Genomic DNA, 20018 nt, shown 5'->3' with positions numbered 1-20018 from the left:
AAAAGTAAAGGCATGGATTGTTTTTACAGTTTAGCCTGAAGCAACAGTTGCCTGTACGTGAGGTGATGAACTATAATACAATAATAAAGTGTGGCACAGATTCCATACTGCACTGGGTTCATGTGTGTGTGTGTGTGTGTGTGTGTGTGTGTGTGTGTGTGTGTGTTTGTGTGTAGTGGACACAAAGACTGGCAGACAGCCTCAATAAAGAGCCAAAGTCGGGGCTACATGTCCATGTTCACGGGTTGTTTGACTGTAAGAGATATCAGGCTGGGTGATGGGGTGAACTGAAATCTTAATGAAGCGTGCCACTGTAGACCAGGGATGGATAGGGCCAGCTGTACCTGTGTGTGTGCGCGTGTGTGTGTGTGCATGTGCGTGTGCGAGTGTGTATGTATCTCTGTTTATGTGTGTGTGTGTGCGTGTGTGTGTGTGTGTGTGTGTGTGTGTGTGTGTGTGTGTGCACGAGACAGTAAAACTGATTAAAAGCAGCATTAACACATCTGACAGGAAGCAATGGTCAAGAGGTGAGTGGAAACAGGGGAAAGCCTGAAGCTGGAACGATTAGACACACACTTATCAACAGCAGCAGCAGATGGAGTGTATGGGGAAAGCCCTGGGCCGCAGCGATTGGTCACACATGCCGTCGATATCCGAGTAGAACCAATCAGCTCGGCTTCCTGTGTTTGACCTGACCTTTCACGCGTAGTAATAGAATATTCCGAATGGGGAGTTCTGAGGAAGAGAGAGGAGACAAGGAGAGGACAAGAGGGAAAACATAGCCAGTGCTTCCTACAATGCCACCTTAAGTAGTTGCTGTCTGTCTTTACAGTCTATACTAACAACTGATGACAACATGTTGTGGTTAATGGGTTGAATTGTGGTCATAGAACAACTTTTAAAGGCATACCACAAATAAGATACAAAAAAAAACCAAGCAGTATATAGAAATTCTTGTGAAATATAATGTGTAATATGTATAACGTCTTATTGCAGGAGAGCAAACCTTTTTACGCTATTAATATTTAGTATCAATATTTTGGTGACCTTTAGGTTCACACAAGGACATCTGGTAACTCTATAGTTTGCAGGTGAGTCATTTTCAAAACATTTCTTAGGTGGTTTCCTGGACGGAACGATGTAATTTCATAGTAATTATAGGGGAAATGGGAATTTTCGCTGAAGAACTGCTCAATTTAAACGCAAGCTTGACTGCAACTATGACTCTCCGGTATTGATTAATCCGAAGATTTTGATTATTTATTTAGTCGAAAAAGAATGTGGAAATAAGCGAATATCACAACTTGCCGTAACCCGAGGAGTCATCTTCAAATGTCTTCATTTGTCCAACTAAAAGTTCCAAACGCACAAAGAATACTATGTTCAGTTTATTTTGGTATATGAGAAATTAAAGCAGAAAATTTGCTGGAACTAGATTATTTTTTCTTTAAATTATTCAATATTAACACAAAACTTTTCTGTCTATCAACTCACTGTCTTATGGCTTCAGCTGATAACTCAATTCAATATTCCTCTAAGATCTCAGACTAAATATTTTAACATATTGCGTTTTTATGTTTAGACTCATTTCTGAAATTCCAAGCTGAAGTTACGCACAAATTAATTTGACATAAACAATGGGAATTTCTTCCTGGCGAACACCCTCCTCTATGTTCCTATTGATATTAAATTACACACTTGTTTCTATAAAACCTCACGGAGAACTATTCGTAATGACAGTCCTGTAAAATAGTGTTACATCAAGTTAAATTCTCTAGATAAAAATCTGGTGTGTAAGTTTTCCTGCCGAATCCCAGCACATGACTAACTGTCTGGAATGACTGTTTCCGAGGCTGGGAGTGAATCATCTAGCATCTGATCTCTTGTAATTAGAGCTTTTTCACAGAGGCTGAGCGTGTGTGTGGCGCGGAGCAGACAGGTCGCCATAGGGACGGGACCACCGGCCCACCGGATCCCGGCCTGTCAGCGGGTATCCTAAAGGAGTGAGGAAGAAGACCACTACGTATCAACACCTGACACACACACGCACACACACACATATAAACAAACACGGGTTTCCCCCCCATACAGGAGCTGTCTCCAGCACATCTGGAAGAGGCATCTCTGCACATATGTCGAGATGCACACGCCAGAGAGACAATTAGGCCATGGAAGACCCTCAAGGCTTCAATCAGAGTTAAAGGTGCTGTCTGTAATAAAGGTGTATTTTGGAGGCATCTAGCAGAGAAAAATCTAGATTACAATGCTCTGTCTCTACTAGGGGTGGGAATCTCTTGGCACCTCACGATTCGATTCGATTCCGATTCAGGGGTCAACGATTCGATTCAAAATCGATTTTCAATGCATCTCAATGCAAAACATTTTTTATGTAAAAATATATTTATATGCACATCTGAGTTTGCTACTCAGAGTTTGCTAATCACTTCCTACTTTTGTGATGATCATTAAAGACAATCAACAGATGAATTGCCTTCTCTAATATTGTATTAAGAGAAAAGCTTTTCTTGTCACAAATATGACTTTCTATGAACAGTGCTATAATCAATGCAGCTTTCAACACAATATGGAAGTATGTAAAAACTAAACCGATTCAGTTTTATTTTATTTCTAATCTCGTAAATCATGTTTCTATAGGATTTCTATTCTATTATCTATTTTCTATGTCATTTCAACACATTGTACAAAAAGTATGGCTTGGAATTCAGCTCTCATACAAAAACGTAAACGGAGATAAAGCCGGTGCAGGTCATGGGTTTGCTGCTCTCAGCCCTTTTGAAGCCACTTTGGAAACAACTCGCACATGTGTGGTGTGCATGCGCAATGGCGCAGGAAGTATTAGTATTTACAAAAAAATAAAAATAAAAAAATAAAATTATAAAAAAAAAAATTATTAAAAAATAAATAAAAATCGATTATTAACTTTTCTGAATCGATTCAGAATCGTTCGAGAGAGAATCGATATTAATCGGAAAATCGATTTTTTTTTCCCACCCCTAGTCTCTACCCCTCCAATTCGGAGAATTTACAAAAGCTACGGTGGCCTTCAAGGACAAGAATCTAGTTACTAAAGATGGCATCATCCACCACTGCCTCAAGTCTTTCCACAATATCAAGTGATGAGGTGAAGATGTATTTAGTTATCTATTCTATAGTACTTCTTCTTCTTCTTCTTCTTCCAACAGTTGCATTTCGGGCAGACACTCACGATATATAAAAACACGTAAGGCCGTTAAGTTTGTGCGTTCTATGCTACTGTAGAAACATGGCAGTGAAACAAGACAGCACGCCCTGCTCCTATGTAGAAATAAAATGCTTATTCGAGGGTAAGGGTTCTTTACACAATTAAAACATACTTACACACTGTACCTTTAAAAGAGATGGCCACTAAGGCTAAAAAAATATATTTCAAACAAAACTTACCAAGTAGAATGTGGGGCTCTGACAAAAACAGAGGGACATGGAATTTTAATTTCTGGTGATCTAACTCCTGGGCAGAAATGACTGACAGCTGTTGGATCATTGGGGTCAGTGTCTCCGGTCTGAGGACATGGGGAAGTTATGTGCGTAATAGGACAGAATAGAGACTTGTGTCAGTCTGGCGGCACTGATGATGATTGTGAATGTGGTTTAAGTGAGTGCTGATGATGATTAGGAAGGACACAAAGAAGGTCAGAGGTGGCCCAGTGTCACTCTGGAAGACTCCCATCAGTTCATCTAGAGATGTTTGTGTGTGTGTGTGTGTGTGTGTGTATTTGGACGGCACCTGTAATGGCTCCCAGCTGAGTCTCGCCCCCCCCCCCCCCCCTGCGATATGGTGAACTCTGCGCGTGTGTCTGTGTGTGTGTGAGAGCGTGTGTCTGAGCATGTGTGTGAGTATGTCTGTGTATGTGTGCGACGCATGTTTGTGAGCTTGTGAGCGTGTGTGTGTGTGTGTGTGTGTGTGTCTGTGTGTGAGCATGTGTCCATGTGTCTATGTGTGTGTGTGTGTCCATGTGTCTAAGTGTGTGTGTGTGTGTGTGTAATGAGGCACTGGCATGCGAACGGCAGAAGGCCGCTTCCTCTACAGGTGACACCTTTGACCTCTCATCTGTTCCCTGTTGGGAGGAGAGAGAGGGAGGGGTGAGGTGGAGCATGGCGGGACACAGAGGAATGCATGGATTGTGAATTGTGGTTTAATGTCTTGTTTACGCTGTGTTATACGTTCTTTGTTATTTGGCCCCCTCCGAAAAGCTTTTAGTAGCTTATTTGGAATTTCAGGCGTCCTGCATTGTTGTTAAGTGTATCACGAAATAATTTCTCAGTGATATGATGATGTGTGAATAAAACTAAAAAATAAACTGAAATATAAAATACAATAAAAAGTACAGCAAGGAACTGACAACGAATTGTGACAAGTACAACTCTTTTAATGAGTCTCATTCGTTGGATACTGTACGGTACTTAGCGATACATGCTGCAAATTCAAGGCAAACATTTACAATGAGCCCTCTTTTTGAGTAAAATAAATATTATAAAATTAGCCTCAGTTTCAGCACTGCAGCCAAGAGTTGGAGCCAAACAAAAATAACAATACTGGAGCTCTCCACATCTTCAGTCATACACATAGGAAATACAAGCATGCTCTTAGCAATACCCGTCAGTCAGTCAGTCAATAATTAAATGAAATTAAATAAATAAATAAATATTACACCAATACATATATTGCTCTTTCATTCTACACATAGCGTAAACACAGTTTGGATGGCGGTCTTTGCTTTTAAAGATTAAATACTACTGTTTTTGTAAACCCTTTTTGCCAAAAAATTCCATTCAGGATTCAGGAATATGTCCAAGATATACCACCTTAAAATAAAGAAACATAGCAGCACAGTAGTGACATATTGTTGAGATAATAAATAATCAGAATATTTGTTAAATATGGGTGTGCAAATTATTTTGGATGGATGGACTGTGTGTGAAGCAGTTAGTACCACTTTAAATATAAGCTTTTTACCTCTCCGTTCCTCTCTGCTGTTAGACAGCTCCTCTAAAAACACACCTGGATTATAGCAATTTGTTTTTCTTTATTCTCCCCTTTCACTCCTTGTCCCTTAGTCCTTCTCCTGATCTTGTATTTCGTCACTAGGAAACCTGGTCTCTCAGTCTGGACAGCCTCGCTGAGAGCTCATCCTGAGGACAACACAATACAGGTACAACAGTTAGGGGAGGGTCTAGCAACATATATAATTGAATGGGTCTTGATTGCAGTCAAATACTTTGAGATACATATTTTCTGTCAAGGGCATTCATTTTATTAGTATTTTTATTTTACTATAGTATTAGTTAATATTCAAGATTCAGGATTCAAGAACTTTATTTGTCACAAACACATGCTAGATGTGTACTGAAATCAAAAGCAGTAATACAATATAAAATGATCATAATAGACAATAAAATCTTCTGTAGCCATCTCGGTATAAATAGCGCCTCAAATAAGAAAAAAAAAAACATGTGTGGGGCAGATTGATAAATTGCATTTAAAGTGATTGTTGTCAGGGTATCATTAAATCCAATACACTAGTTTCTGTATGAGAAATATGTGTGAATTGTGTTTCTGCAATGTAAAACACTAAAAATAGCATATTGATAAAGATAGTGGATGTGTAACCTGCTCGGTTGATGCCACAGATGAAGCCAGTGAGGTAGTCGGGCCTGAAGGGAGCTCCAGGTTAATTTCCAACCTTAAAAAAAGGGAAAAAAAATACAGGAACAATTTGACTATCATTTCTGCCTGGATTTATTTCTGTCATGACTGTTAAAAGAAGAATTACAAGGTTGCTTCTGAAAGACTGTTAACATTTGTGTTAGGATAGAAAGAATATTAACAGAATAGGCAATAAAACTAAGTGTAAAAGACACCATAGAAAGATACACAAGATACAATAGAATAATAAACAGAAGAACTTATCTGAACTCATAACACAGCTTCTTAAAAATCGCACCATAAACATTTATGGCCCTTTTTTATTACAAAGAAGGTATCTAACAGTGAAATAGCACCTAGAATTTTAAATCAAAGTAATTTGTATTTTCAAACATTAGTACATTTTAGCTGTGTTCCCTGCATTTATACTTATCCTTTATCAACCAATGATTTTGTCATTACTGTTATGTAGAATATGTTTCCAAGTTGTTTGTAGATATGTGCCATACTCACCCTGCCTCATCAGCCATCTCGTGCAACAGCCTGTCCACGTCATTCTAGTGGTCGACCAAGAGAAACAATCATTTCAATGTTTGAAATTATTTTTGAAGTTAAACTTCCTTTTATATGTAGCCCCAGGGGAACTGTTTACCCTGGTTTGTGAGAGAGGACAGTGCTTGTTTACCTGAGGTGTTGTCAGAGTGGTGGTGGCACCCATTGTGTCTTCCATCAGAGATGTCTGCACATCCAGAGTTTCAAACTGGTTTTCAAACTTGTCCATTAATGCTGAGATCTGAGGGGAAAGATAAGAACAGAAAATACTCAAAAAATGTTAATCAACATATTTTGTTTATGTTTGTGTGTGTGTGTGTGCGCGCACACACACTTTTGGATATGGGTAAGCTTCTTACCTTCTCCAAGTTCATGCTCTTCAGTGTAGACTCCATAGACTTGACCACTCCAGACATGGATTTTGAAACCTGGGCAAAAAACACATAAAATCAAGTGTTGAAGCCTCTGTAGTCTTCTTACTTTTTATTGGTCTCATTGGTTTTGATTCAAAACAGGATCAGCGTAATTAAAGTCAGACAGGGAGAAAGAAGGCTGTTGATATTTTCAAAGCTTTAAGTGCTGTTACCCTACATTCCCACTAGGTGTCACTTTTACCTTTTTAACCAGATACTTTGTCATGACCACCTCTCATCCAAAAGCATCACCTATATTTCAAGGACTTATCTTGTCAAATCCAACCCATTAATACCTAAAAGTAGACCACATTGTGATAAAGAGGTTTATTATGAATGCTGTTGTGTTATTGTTTAATCAGACGTATTACCATAACAATGAGATATTCTGAGAGTTGTTCAGCGACACCATCTCACCGTGCTTCCATTTCAACAACAACCATTAAGTCCCATTTCTATGAAATGTTATCTGTCCTACAGTGAACCCGCATTAAAGCAATATACGGAGGCTGACTCCCATGAGAGCAAAAAAGCTAAAAGCCTCAAGTCTGAGTCGCATCTAATGACATTATGTAATTGGTGGCTTTGTGTTTGCATGTCTGCGAGGCTTTTCTTGCTCACTCTCGCTCCCTCCTTCTCTTTTCTATAGGATCTTTCACCGAGAGAATCTAAAGGAAAAACCACTTAGGATTTTACCACCCTAAAATGTAACACTGCAGCTGTTTAACCATGATCTCAAATAAGATGTAGCTTTCAAAATATAAACTTTGAAATCTACAATGTAAATGTGTATACCATGTCTACTATAGTATAGTATAGTATAGGTATAACATAGTTTGACTAGAATAACTATAATATTATTTGTACATCTTATTCAGTAAGTTAATAAAGTGGACTGATATTGAGTCTTCTGTTTTCAATGGCTTAGGGGTTGAGGTGCTTACCGTGAAGTGCAATGCCCTGCCCGCTTTGACTCCAGTTAGGGATTCAAAACACCTGTGTTTTCCTTCTCTCACCCTATTTTTCATCAATCTCTGTCTATAATTGCAATTTGTTGTTGTCATTATATTTGTATCACTTGTTTTTTGTACTTGTTCAATGTTTTTGTTCCTTTTGTTGTTTTCCTGAGGACCCCCTCCGAAAACGAGATGCTGCATCTTACGGGGTTTATATTCAATAAAGTTTTGACACTAAATTAAAAAAATTAAATTAAGTTTTGTGTTTTTTTTCCCGAGCTGTCATCTAGCAGCTTTATCCTGACCTGGTTCATAGTGACCGCGGTCTGCACCCTGGAAGCCGTGGCGTCCACACGAGCGCTCATCCTCAGGAAGTTGATGGACTGATGCTTCTGACGGATGGCGTTCTCTGCGTGGATCCTGGCTGCCTCCATGTTCCCCTTCTGGATAGCCTGAGAACAAAGGGGAAAAGAGGGGAAAATAAACCAAACATCACATGGAATGTAGCTGTATTGTAGTCTAATTGGATGCTGATCTGTAGTTCCTACAGCTCAAGGCAAGATAAATATAATAATTTTAAAGATTTTTTAATGCCACTCTGAATTAATTTAAAGGACATATTTTACCAAAACCAACCACTAAGGGACAATGTTGATCTGTAAACCCTGTAAACGCAAAATCTATCAGACCAACCTGCTTCACTTTGGCTTTTTCTGCCCTTTCGTCTTTGTCACATCTCTTGGCGTTGCGCTGTAGCTCCTTGGCAGTAAACTTGAGGTTGAACAGGTGTTCTGTAGTATGGGTAGTCAAGGAATGGTTTGTTACAGAACTGGTTATAAAGTAGAATTTTAAAAAAAAATAGGCTACGCTGAATACAATGAAGCACCAACAGAAATTGAGCTAGAGAACCCAACTCTAGTGCAGGCAAGACAAGTACTTTCTCTCTCTTACTATAGTGAAGAGTCATCATATTAGTATGGAGAGCTAGCTAGCCTACCAATTGAGTTGTATTCATTATTGAATGATTAGACTATGGGATTAGACAGAAGTTATTAGCTTTGTTAAAAAAGACTAGCTACCAAATCCAGCTTACATTTGACAAGCTGCTGCTAGGTAACTGCATACCGTCGTGCCTATACAGTCTATGGTTACTTATGACAAACAGAAAAGGATACTATCCATTTTCGACATGATGAAGGCCTTTCTCTGATACAAATACTCGGCCTGGTTATGTACAGACACAAAGTATCATCCAGACACACGCTTCCCCCACACACGTTTGTTTTGATTTTTTTTCAAGCTAGCGAACATTCGCTCCTATAGCGATGCAAGATGATTCCCTTATACGTACTTCCGCATTTGATTTAAATCAGTTTGGCAAGGTGGCAGTGTCGCATTTGTCTTGCAGTCAAAAAGACTGTCTTTTAATCGTTAAAATATAATTATTGCGTCTCGGGACCGCTTTTGAATACACAACCAGGTAAGAAAAACGTTGTAAGCTGCTTATAAACGTTAACATCGAAGTCCTGCCATATGACGCATGCGCAGAACTGTGACTTCAAAGCAGCAACGACTTTCTACGAATTCCTTTTTATTTGACCTGTTTTGTATTGTATGCTGATTCAATGCATTGCTAACAAATACATAACATACTATTGAGGGCAGCATAATGCAACATGATGTGTCGCCTCTACTGGGTAATGCATGGCATTGGCATCGATTTGCTGGAACCATTGCTGGGCCAAATAGCCTACGTGAACTATCTTGAGCTACTTTTATCTTTGTCTCCTTTATGCCGTCGTCAAGCGGTCACGATTTTACACGGCGCGCTCACGCCTCCTACGTCACGATTGTGTGGAAGTGGACGGGCGCGCGTGCACGGTGCAAAGCAGACAAGTTCCATCCAGGCTAAAAATAGTTTGTACCCGGTATCGGTAGGTTGTATTACACGTCAAGTGACGTCATTTGTGCTGTTTTAAGAAAGGGGTAAATTGACCTTTAATACAGACACACGAGGTTTGCCTTAACGCTTTCAGTGGTGATGGTTTTCAGGTTTTCTGGTGCATTGTTGAGTAGCCAATATAGCGACTGAAACCATCTTTTATTAGAGTTGTGGATGGATAATGGCAGTCTAGACAGGTCAGTGCACATGTTATAGCCTAGAGTCTGACAGGAAGAAATTGCAGCACGAGGAGAAACCTAACAGGTTCGTTGTCCTAAAAGAACGTCAGATTCCGCTGTGTGCGTGCACCGGGCATCCGAAGAGAGAAGGGGGGGGGGGGGGGGGCATTACCGGATGGGTCAGGGGGAGGGAGCAGCATGGATGACTCATACAGTATCTGCTCATCATACCCTGTTTGGACACAGCAGATATGGCCTAATGATGTGTACTTGAGTGAGTAGGCCTAGCCCAGAGATGAATGAGAAGTGTTTTTAAAAAAATCCCCCCAAAATTATATAGCCATGATCAGCCTCTGAGGTTGTTTCACTGCAAACATAAAAGTCCTGCACAGCCCATCTAGTATTAAAATGTAAGAAGACTGATTTTACTCCCTTTCATTGAGGCTAACATAAAAACCTTGAGAGTCGTTTCAGTCATTTATTGTAGGCTACAAAACTTTCCTTTTCTTCCTCTAAATTTAGCCCATAAAGTTTTATTTTCAAGGCAAATACACACGTTATATCAGGCTACACTTGTTAACTCTCCCTGCGCAACCACCACAACACACAACTCCACTATCATTGTTGTGACACTATGGAACACACACACACACACACACACACACACACACACACACACACACACACACACACACACACTCCCCAGCCATAACTGAATGACGGCAGGTCGCTATGGAAACTGCGTTACGCTCTGGGCGGCCGGAGGAGAAAACAAGAGCGCAAGGACTCGTTTGGAGTCTTCATTTCAGCACCACACGAGCTCTTGGACAGCGCCCGGATGAACTCGCCTCGCACACGCTCTAGCCTCGCATGCCTTATAAGGGACAGAGCAGCATCAGCACCAAGCCTCGCCGGAGTGAGTAGGGACAACTTCAGCAGAGAAACAACCCCCACGTAGGCTACAAGACACACGCACTTTCACCCACACGAGGGTATATTCTACTGGCACGCCAGGAGCCGCTCGCTCCTTCAAATGCTCCAGCAACAGGTAGGAACCCTTCACCTATGTAAAGTTGGTTAATTTACTTTTTTGTGTGGAGAATTCAATGTGTGGATCTAACGTGTTTTTAATCGCAGTTCTCAGAATTACATCTGCCCTTTATCCAAGTCATCCTGCTAGGCGCTTAATTGTGGTTAATTGTTCGCTTCACCTGGTATCTCAGGAGTGAGTAAGTGCGTGATTACAAGATTAGAGAGAGGAGCAGCAGGGCAGAGTAAAATTCAGCAGGGGCTCTGGATCAGTTTCAATACATTGTTCTAGTTTTCTAGCCTATATGTTCTAGTTTGTGTTTTTTAATGGGGAACACATCTACCCAATATTGTTAGAAGAGTATTGTCAGTGTGCAAGTTTAGATACATTTTAAAGATCACATACTAGATTGTGATTTTTCTTTTATAAAAGTAAGTCAAAATCTCTTAACATTTTGCAGTGCACCACAAATTCTGAATTTTTACCTTCTGTTTTTATTATGAAGCACAGGTAATCGCTCCACTATTGTTCAAGTGAAAATAGAAAAAAATTAGTTTGAGATAACCTACCTTCAAGATGACTGTCTAAGTTTTTTTTTAAACAGGGATAATACTGTTTTATCATGTTTTCTTTCTTCCTCTATACTGCACTTCTTTACATGTTTTCTACTGGGGACAGCAGCCTAAGTTAACAGAGTGTTGTTTGTTTGTGTTTGCTGTAACCTAAATTTAGTCCAGTGAGATTCCCCCTCCGATTTGTTGCGTTTTAAACGGCCATAGATTATGTGTGAGCTGAGTCGGTACGCCTGGATGAGTCACTCACAGGCTGCAAGTTTGCAGAACAGTGCGATAGGGGAGGGGGAGATACTCGGGGTAAAAACAGTCCCGCAGTGTCTTCTCCTCCTCCCTCAACACATTGTTCCATTGTAGGCTTTATAAGATCAGTGTCAACATCACTTCTGAACGTATGATTGCTGTTTCTGATGTTTAAGGTTCACCTTGTTAAAGTGTGGCGCAGACAGATGTCTCACACAGTAGTTCTTTCTGTCCTCACACTCAACTTCTTTGTCATTGGCAAGCATCTTCAGCTCTTTCTGAATGAGCATATTGCCTTTTATAGCTGTGGAGTGAAGTGCTATTCTTTAGTGTTTGTTGCAAAGTGTCCAGACGGCTGAGGAGATTTCTGAACACTATATATAATAGATTGTTTGTGGTTGGCTCAGACTACAGCCGTCTAGTGTCTGACAAACTGCAACCAGAAAGCAACCCATTACTGTTCATTAGTATCCCAATGTTTACCCTGTGTCTATTGACAAAATCACAGCCATCAGCAGCATTCATCTGTAGCACTGAGTGACATGTATTGATTAAAGCAAACAATAGATCATAATGGGCCGATATGAACCACAGTCGCACATTCAAACCCCGAGCACTCAGTCCCTGAAACACTTTTTTATGCACGCAAGTCCTCCAGTCAAATTACAGAGGCTCTTCAGACTTACTTGGTTATGCAAATGCTGTCGGGTTTATTGGATAAAAATATGTCCACTCCACAGCTTGTAGAGATTGATTTATGGAGTCTGAAGGAAAAGGCTACACACGTATAACTGCCAGGAGGATTACACATGTGAAAGCCAAACAAAAATAATTGGCTAAAATGAAATCCCACTTTGAACCAATTTGTTTTCCATTTTACAAAGGTGTTATATAAAAGCTTGTGTGCACTCACATAAGTGTGTGTGGGAGTCATTTTTTGTAATGTATCATGTGCAGCACATATAGACACAAAAACAGATGTGTGTCTTTAATTAGTGACGTTGGTGTGATTAATGCAGTCTGCTGGTGATGACTCATTCGGCTTAACCCTTGCTCCTCTGGTAGAAACAATCAATAAACAGAGATTTAGTCAGCTTTCATAGTAGTATTATGATTAGTATCATTTTACAGAAAAAAATCAAGCATGAATACATTTAAATTTAATTAAGTAAATATTATTTAAAAAACAGAGCAAGGTGTTTTTTCTAACTACGATGAGGTTTAAATAAAGGGACTCGTTTACGTGTTAGAAGTCTTGGCTTGTCAATACCGTAATGTGTGGTTCAGATTCTGTGATTCATGGAAAACATTTTCTCTTAATTTGTTATGATCTGTTTGAGCAGTGGAAGGCTATTTATGCAAAGCATATCAATGTGAATAGCTCCATGTGTCAGCTCGTCAACACAGCAGTTAAATTAGCATTGTGGAAAAGCTGTCAGCCAAGCTGTGACTTGCTGACTGCCGACTGGCACGGAGTGTGCATATGAGTGTGAGTAAGTGCTAAGTGTGTGTGAGAGAGAGTTAAACATATAGCACATCTTGGGACTTGTGATAAACTCTCATTGTCATGTCCACTTCCCTCCCTTCAGGGCAGCAGCAGCATGTCTGAAACCAAATCCAGCCAGCGGTTCCACAGCCTGAACACTGAGCAGGTGGAGGTTCTGCATCAGGTTCTGTCGGAGGTGGTTCCAATTCACGGCCGCGGGAACTTCCCCACGTTGGAGCTGCGTCCTCGTGACATCATCATCGCCGTGCGGGCCAGGCTGCAGAGGCAGGGCATCGCCGTCAGAGATGTCCGTCTGAACGGCTCCACGGCCAGCCACGTCCTCGTCAGAGACAACGGAACAACCTACAAGGACCTGGACATCATCTTTGGAGTGGAGCTGCCCAATCAGGAGGAGTTCCAGGTGCGATTAAAAATTCCTATATAATAATAATAAACGTTATTTGTATGGCACCTTGCAAACAAGAAATGCATTAAAAGCTTCCCGTTAAAATAGAGATAAAAAGCACATAGACATGACAATAATAGTAAAAGTACGATACAATAGAAAGAAATGTAAAGAGCTCAGTGCTGTTAAGAAGGCAAAGAGAGGCCTTTAAAAGCATTGAAGGTGTCAATAAAATATTGATCCACAAAGAAATAAGCAAGTGAATACTGTGGAAGCCAATTTTATATTGATTAGTTTAATTCTACTCTTGTCTCTACATTCATTATTTGATCATTGTATGAAGTGTATTTCCTCTCATCTTAACTACTGATGTATCTTGTCTGGAGTTTCTATTGTAATTAAATCAGTAAAACTTCTTCCACAATACATAAGATAAGTCATTTCAAAACAGCATATGATTACTTGAAAGCAGCTCAATGTAATCACAGTGGAGCATTGCGGATCAACACTCTGCATTAACCGGCATTTACTTGCTGTATTATCCTTGAGCACGGCAATGATTCTCTACTGTCTGCAGTATAGATTTTTGTGATGCTGTATTGACTGTGAATTGATTGTCATCCTGTAACATAATTGTAGAAAATGTACGCACAAAGTTTAATCGATAGTATTGGTTTTAAAATATCCCTGCATTATGAAGAAAACTAAACCACAAGAGCATCACGATAGTCAGTTCAATGATAGAAACGTGTTTGCGGTCAGATTGCAGTCATTAGTTCTGGCTGTCATATTGTTGACCTTTTCTCCTCACAGGTGATCAAAGAGTCAGTGATGAGCTGCCTGCTTGAGTGCCTGCCTGCTGGGGTCAACAGGGAGCGGATCAGCAGTGCTACAATGAAAGAGGCCTACGTTCAGAAAATGGTCAAGGTCTATAACGACAACGACCGCTGGAGCCTCATTTCACTCTCAAACAACTCTGGAAAAAACCTGGAGCTCAAATTTGTGAGCGTGCTGAGGCGGCAGTTTGAGTTCAGCGTCGACTCCTTCCAGATCATTCTGGATCGTCTGCTGGAGTCCTACATGCAGCAAGATTCACTGCACAAAAATATTACTGTTGATCTGAAGGACCAGCCTGCAGAGAATAAGAATAAAGATTTTCCCTCTCTGCACAAACAAGCCAGTGCTCCGGAAACAGAGAAGTCCACCGGGAGAAACTTATCAAACAAAGATGGGGGTCGGATCAGCCAGACACAACAGAAAGATGAAGTGCGTGTAAATTCCGAATCCCAGACAAAACTCTCACAACAAACTGAACATTCAAAGCAGATGAAAGACTCCAAAGTTGAAACAGACAACAAAGAGAAAACCCCTGCAGAGCTGAAAGAAGCTTCAGAACACACAGAAAACCTCAATGAGACAGACTTCTCTGATCAGACATCTATAAACGTTTTGTCAGAGAAGAAAGAAACGTATGAGACAGTTGAAACTCCAACTCAAATTGAACTCAGACCTGAGCTAGAGCTCTCGGACGAGACCAAATGCTCAACAAACATAGAACAGTCAGAGAAAACTCCTTCCAGCGATGGCCAAAAACCAGCACATTCAAATCACAAAGAAGTGTCTGTCCAGGGAGAACCATCTAACCACACAAACCCTCCCACCGATGAGAAAGAACTCACAGAGCAGATGGGGCAGTCAGAGCCGCCAAAAACCTCAAACAAAACCCAGACAGAGTGTCTAAACTGGGCAGATTCCGAAGAATGGCACAGTACAGACTTGTCAAAATCTTTCGTTGATGATCAGGGAGACAAAAAGGAAGATAAAACACAACATGTGTCTGCCCTAAAATCCAGCACATCTTCACATGCAGAGATTGAGACACAGTTAGCAGATGGAATTAAAGTAGAAAAAGAGACAGTGGAGCAAGCAGAGGAGGAAAATGACATGGGAATAGGGGAAATGACAGAAGAGATTTTAGCATCAGAGGCAAAAAACATAGAAGACACACAAGGTATTGATCGTTCCTGCTCCGACTCTTCCATATCTCAACACACACAGCCAATTGGCACACATGATACAGTGGAGTCTGACAGCACACTACACACAGATAACTCAGATAAAACTCCTAACACACTTGATGCCGAAAGCCCTCAAGATACTCAGGATATTTCACCTGCACCACCCAGCCTTGTTTCTGACAAAAAGAACTCCTCTTGTAAGGCCTCAGAAAGACTATCTCACATGGTGGTCCTCAAAAGAGCCTCTCCGAAACCCCCTCGCAGGATGTGTAGGAAGGTTACCCCCAATCCGTACCCCAATACAGTCTCTGAAAGTGACCCTGTTCTAGTGCCCGATCTTGATCCAAACCCCTGCCTTAGCCCTGAACCTGAGATCATATCATTTGACCCAAAACCAACACCTCCCAGTGAGCCCCCAACAGCCAGTGTCTCTGATAAAATGAACCCCGGGCCTGAACCCAATCCTTCCAGTGACCTACCTTCAAACCCAGACCTTACCTCAGCTCCCGATCCAGCCCCTGATGTAATCACCACTTCCGCTGTGGATCCTATATCTGCTTTACCTCAAGAGCCACCTTCCCCTCAGCTTATTACAAATAGTTCATGTGAGACCAGTATTCAGATTGTAGAAGAATCACCATCTACACATGAGGCTTTTGATGAGCAAAGCCAGTCCTCCCCTAGAGAAACGGCCCCTACACCCAAACAATCAGAGCCTCTCGACTCAGTGGACTCATTAGTTTCACACACTGAACTGTCCAGCTCAAACAATCAAGAAACTGTGCATACCTCAGAAGTTGAGCTCAGTGATGGAGATGAAAGCAGAGAACTACGGACCAAAAAGATGGTCTTGAATCTTACAGATTGCAGCCCACAAAAGACAACACTCAGTTCCCCCTCCTCTTCCCAATGTCTCACCCCTCCCATTCCCTGTCTCTCCCCTCCCATACTCAGTCTTTCTCCTGCCTGCTCTACTCCATCGAGCCCCAGCACCAGCCCTCCCCAATGCCTGACCCCTCCCTCTCACTGCCTGTCATCCCCAATGCTGAGCCCTGTCAGTCCCACCACTAGCTTTAGCTCAGCACCCCTGAGTTTTAGCCCTCCCTCTTCCTGTCTTAGCTCACCTCCTTACCTGACCCCTCCTATGCTTAGCCTAAGCCCCCCTCCACTCTGTCATAGCCCGCCCCTCCTCTGCCTAACTCCGCCAGTGGAGTCCCAGGACCTTGTACCTCAGGAATCTTCAGACATGGAGCCTTTGCTATTGAACACAGACAGCGAGGAACTAGAGACCTCCCCTCAGCCGAGAATTCCTCTCCTACAGTTGGAGGATAAAAAGGAAAAAGATCATATCGCATCCTCGCCTCGGGCTGCAGAGCCTGTCTCTTTTCCAATCACAATCACAAACCCCGGCTCCACTTCACATGTACCGCCTCACTCTCAGTCTGAAAGCCCAGGGGAATCGGACCCTCCGCAGGCCGATGAGGCATCCAGCTCTGTGCCTGAGAACAAAGAGGCCCCTAAGGTAACCACACACATGCTTGAATTGATCAACACTCCACAGGCCTCTGGTTCTGTCCCTGCTGTCGAAGTCTTGGCAGAAAGCATGTATGGTGACTTTGATGCGGCCATGGACCACCTTCGCTACCGCCTGATAGCTACCAGGAACCCTGAGGAGATTCGAGGTGGTGGCTTGTTGAAATATAGTAACCTGTTGGTCAGGGACTACCGACCGGCCAGCGAGACACAGATAAAGACACTGGAACGCTACATGTGCTCACGCTTTTTCATTGACTTCCCTGACGTGCAGGAGCAGCAGAGGAAGATCCTGTCCTACTTGAAGAACCACTTTATCGGCGAAGAGAGAAGCAAGTACCAGTACCTGATGACGCTGCGTCGCGTAGTGGACGATAGCACCGTGTGTCTGATGGGACACGAGAGGCGTCAGACACTCAACATGATCACAGTGCTGGCACTGAAGGTTCTAGGAGAGCAGAACATTATCCCAAACACAGACCATGTGACGTGCTTCTACCAGCCTGCCCCATACCTTGCAGAGCACAGTGCACCCTATTTAGCAGAACCCAGCTACTGCAGCTACTACATACCCCAAGGGGGATCAACTCTGCTTTATCAGCCGTACCCCTTACACCTGCACACACAGACAGGCCTAGTCTAAAACACACACATAATTACACCAAACACACAGCCAGGCAAGGGGAAGGTGCTTGCCGTGAAGACAAAGGTGGAGAATAGAAATCTAATCCAGGGATAAACTGTTTGGTCTATAATAGACCTGTGGGGGTGGGATTGAGTGGGATTTTACAGTAAACTCCCTGAGTACTCTGTAAGGTTTTAACATGATTATATGTAATTATCTGGGCTTTATGGGAAATAATAATTCTTCCGATCTTGTTGATATTCCAGAAAATGCTGTATAAACACTGCATGAGTCATAGCCCTTTGGTCTCCCTAGGAAACCAACTGGGCTGTTGACACACACACACACACACACACACACACACACACACACACACACACACACACACACTCACACACACTTCCAGGTTCTTGAATTCTTGTACACTCTTCATGTTCTTACTGTGTTGTTCTTAATGGGGTTTGTTCAGAGCGTGAACCTTGCCTGTGGTTGATATTGTGCATGGATAAATTAGGACTGTTCTCTCACTGCCAAATAAATACTGTGTGACTACTATGCTTCTTAAAAGGTTTGATGTAACTTTGTTAATCCTTTACTGAAGGGGTGTATTCTGAAGAAATACTGAGGGACCAGTCTACCAGTATGTACAGTATTTTCATCAGAACACAAACATATGCATGCACAGCACATATGCCCATTTACGCACACGTACATACACGCAACAGACATATGATACAGTCTACTGTGTGCACATAGTTAGATGATGCATGAGTAGCTAAAACGGTATAGATCATATCCTGAAGTCAAAGCAAAGGCTTTTAATTTAATAAAAATGTATCTATTTTTGCAGACTTTCCAAGATAAGACTCAGTGGTAAACATATTGGTTAGTTCCTACAGAAAATGCCAACAACAAATGCCTTTGCAATAGATGTACAGCCTATTGGTTACAGTATATTGTGTGCGGATACACTGCATTGTTTTCAGGTAAATTGTGTTAAGATGTAGTGCTTGATTCCTTTCCCTTGTAGAGTCCTTTCTGTAATCATGTGAAGTACTGTCATCTAGTGTTGATTTATTTAATGCTAAGGTTACTTTATGGAGGTGGTCAGGTTATAACCATCTTTGGGTCATGTCTAAACAAGGCAGATGTACTTCCTTCCTCCTAGTCTCTTTAAAGGAATTGCATTTTAACTTGTGGGACTCTCAGCATGAATCAGCATTCTCCAATTCAAACAGTCAGAATCCACATGGAACAAGTTCAAATCCACCTCAAACCTGTTTAAGTCTAAGTTCTAAAGCCGTGCAACAGCAACTTTGACCAAAGATGGTTCTGTAGGGAAAATCAAGTGCCTAAATGTGAGACATCATTGGCATGTCTTTATCTCACTGCACTGGGGGTGTAAACGGGGCTGGCCTGGGCCAAGGCTGGGTTGGGTTGGGTGTGTGTTCAGTTGTTGACCCCTGTTATTGCTGCCCGTTTTGATGTCTTCTTTAATGTAGTCCGTTTGTTGTAATTTATTCATGTACATTTTGATAAAATAAAGGGGAAACTCAACAAACCTTCAAATGTGAGAGAAATTGAATTATTTCAAAAACTGATAATCCACAGGTTTGAAGACAGAATTCCAACATTAGTTTTTTCATGTGTTTTTCCTTCATTGTTATCCACCTCCCTTAAATTTTTCCCAAAACGACATGATGTAGAGCTTGCGTATCCTACCCATGATTGCGCTCTGCAATGATCCACTTAAGCGTGACCGTCAAATCACGATGGTGCCCATGAGAGCGACCCAAAGCTGTGAAATTATGTGTGTGTGAGGCCTCTTATCACAAATCACCTGTCCTTTAGATGTGTTTGGACCCCGATGACGCACGAGCTACGCAACACAGCAGGCTCAACAATGTGTAAATGTGAGGAGAGTATGGTTCGTGAGGTGTGAGACTGAAAGAGACAGGAGAGGAGGAGGGGCAGAGAGTGTGTGTATACGTGTGTGTGTCTTTGTGCACGTGTTTGTGTGTGTGTGTGATCAGGCATCTTTGGGAGGACCAGTTTTAGCTTTTAACCATCGGCGTGAGGACATTTTTGGGAAGTGAGGACATTTTGCATGGTACTCACTTGGGGTTGTGCATTTAATTCTGATGGTCAAGGTTATAGGGGCTAGGGAATGCATTGTGTCAATGAGTGTCCTCACTAAGATAGTAGTAGAAGAGGATGTACATGTGTGTGTGTGTGTGTGTATGTGTGCTTAGATGGGAATATACTATATGTGCAGAGGTGGCATCAGGTGGTCCCCTTCCCCACCTATAATTGAAGAGACCTAGACAGCGTAATGAAACAATAGCTCCCTCCTGACTCA

At 41.7% G+C, this 20018-nt stretch overlaps 2 protein-coding genes across 2 annotated transcripts; one reads left to right on the top strand and one right to left on the bottom strand.

The window, feature by feature from the left end:
• Positions 1-4888: 4888 nt before the first annotated feature.
• LOC307256751 (charged multivesicular body protein 1B2-like) lies at positions 4889-8919 on the bottom strand. The gene is made up of 8 exons (XM_080035843.1): positions 8801-8919; positions 8319-8416; positions 7931-8077; positions 6616-6684; positions 6390-6497; positions 6218-6261; positions 5669-5741; positions 4889-5190 (listed from the first exon to the last, which is right to left on the bottom strand). Exons 1-8 carry the CDS (start codon positions 8814-8816, stop codon positions 5143-5145), a joined length of 603 nt encoding a protein of 200 aa, XP_079891969.1. The 5' UTR covers positions 8817-8919; the 3' UTR covers positions 4889-5142.
• A 4057-nt stretch (positions 8920-12976) lies between these two features.
• On the top strand, positions 12977-19601 carry tent5d (terminal nucleotidyltransferase 5D; the record flags this gene model as incomplete). The annotated part of the gene is made up of 5 exons (XM_080036102.1): positions 12977-13066; positions 13181-13498; positions 14297-14578; positions 17063-17637; positions 19511-19601. The coding sequence occupies 5 exons, from the start codon at positions 12977-12979 to the stop codon at positions 19599-19601; spliced, it is 1356 nt and encodes a 451-aa protein (XP_079892228.1).
• Between the last annotated feature and the right edge of the window lie 417 nt (positions 19602-20018).

Source organism: Ammodytes marinus (genome assembly GCF_949987685.1).
Source record: "Ammodytes marinus genome assembly, chromosome: 10".
In the NCBI taxonomy this organism is placed as follows: Eukaryota; Metazoa; Chordata; class Actinopteri; order Uranoscopiformes; family Ammodytidae; genus Ammodytes; species Ammodytes marinus.
This window is presented reverse-complemented; position numbering and strand designations above follow the sequence as displayed.

Bases quoted from the DNA above. Each gene is read 5' to 3' on its own strand.
- LOC307256751 (XM_080035843.1), bottom strand. The intron at 5,742-6,217 runs GTGAGTATGGCA...CCTTTTTTTAAG, and splicing joins GAGATGGCTGATGAGGCAGG to GTTGGAAATTAACCTGGAGC. The intron at 5,191-5,668 runs GTTACACATCCA...TGTTGTCCTCAG, and splicing joins CTGTGGCATCAACCGAGCAG to GATGAGCTCTCAGCGAGGCT.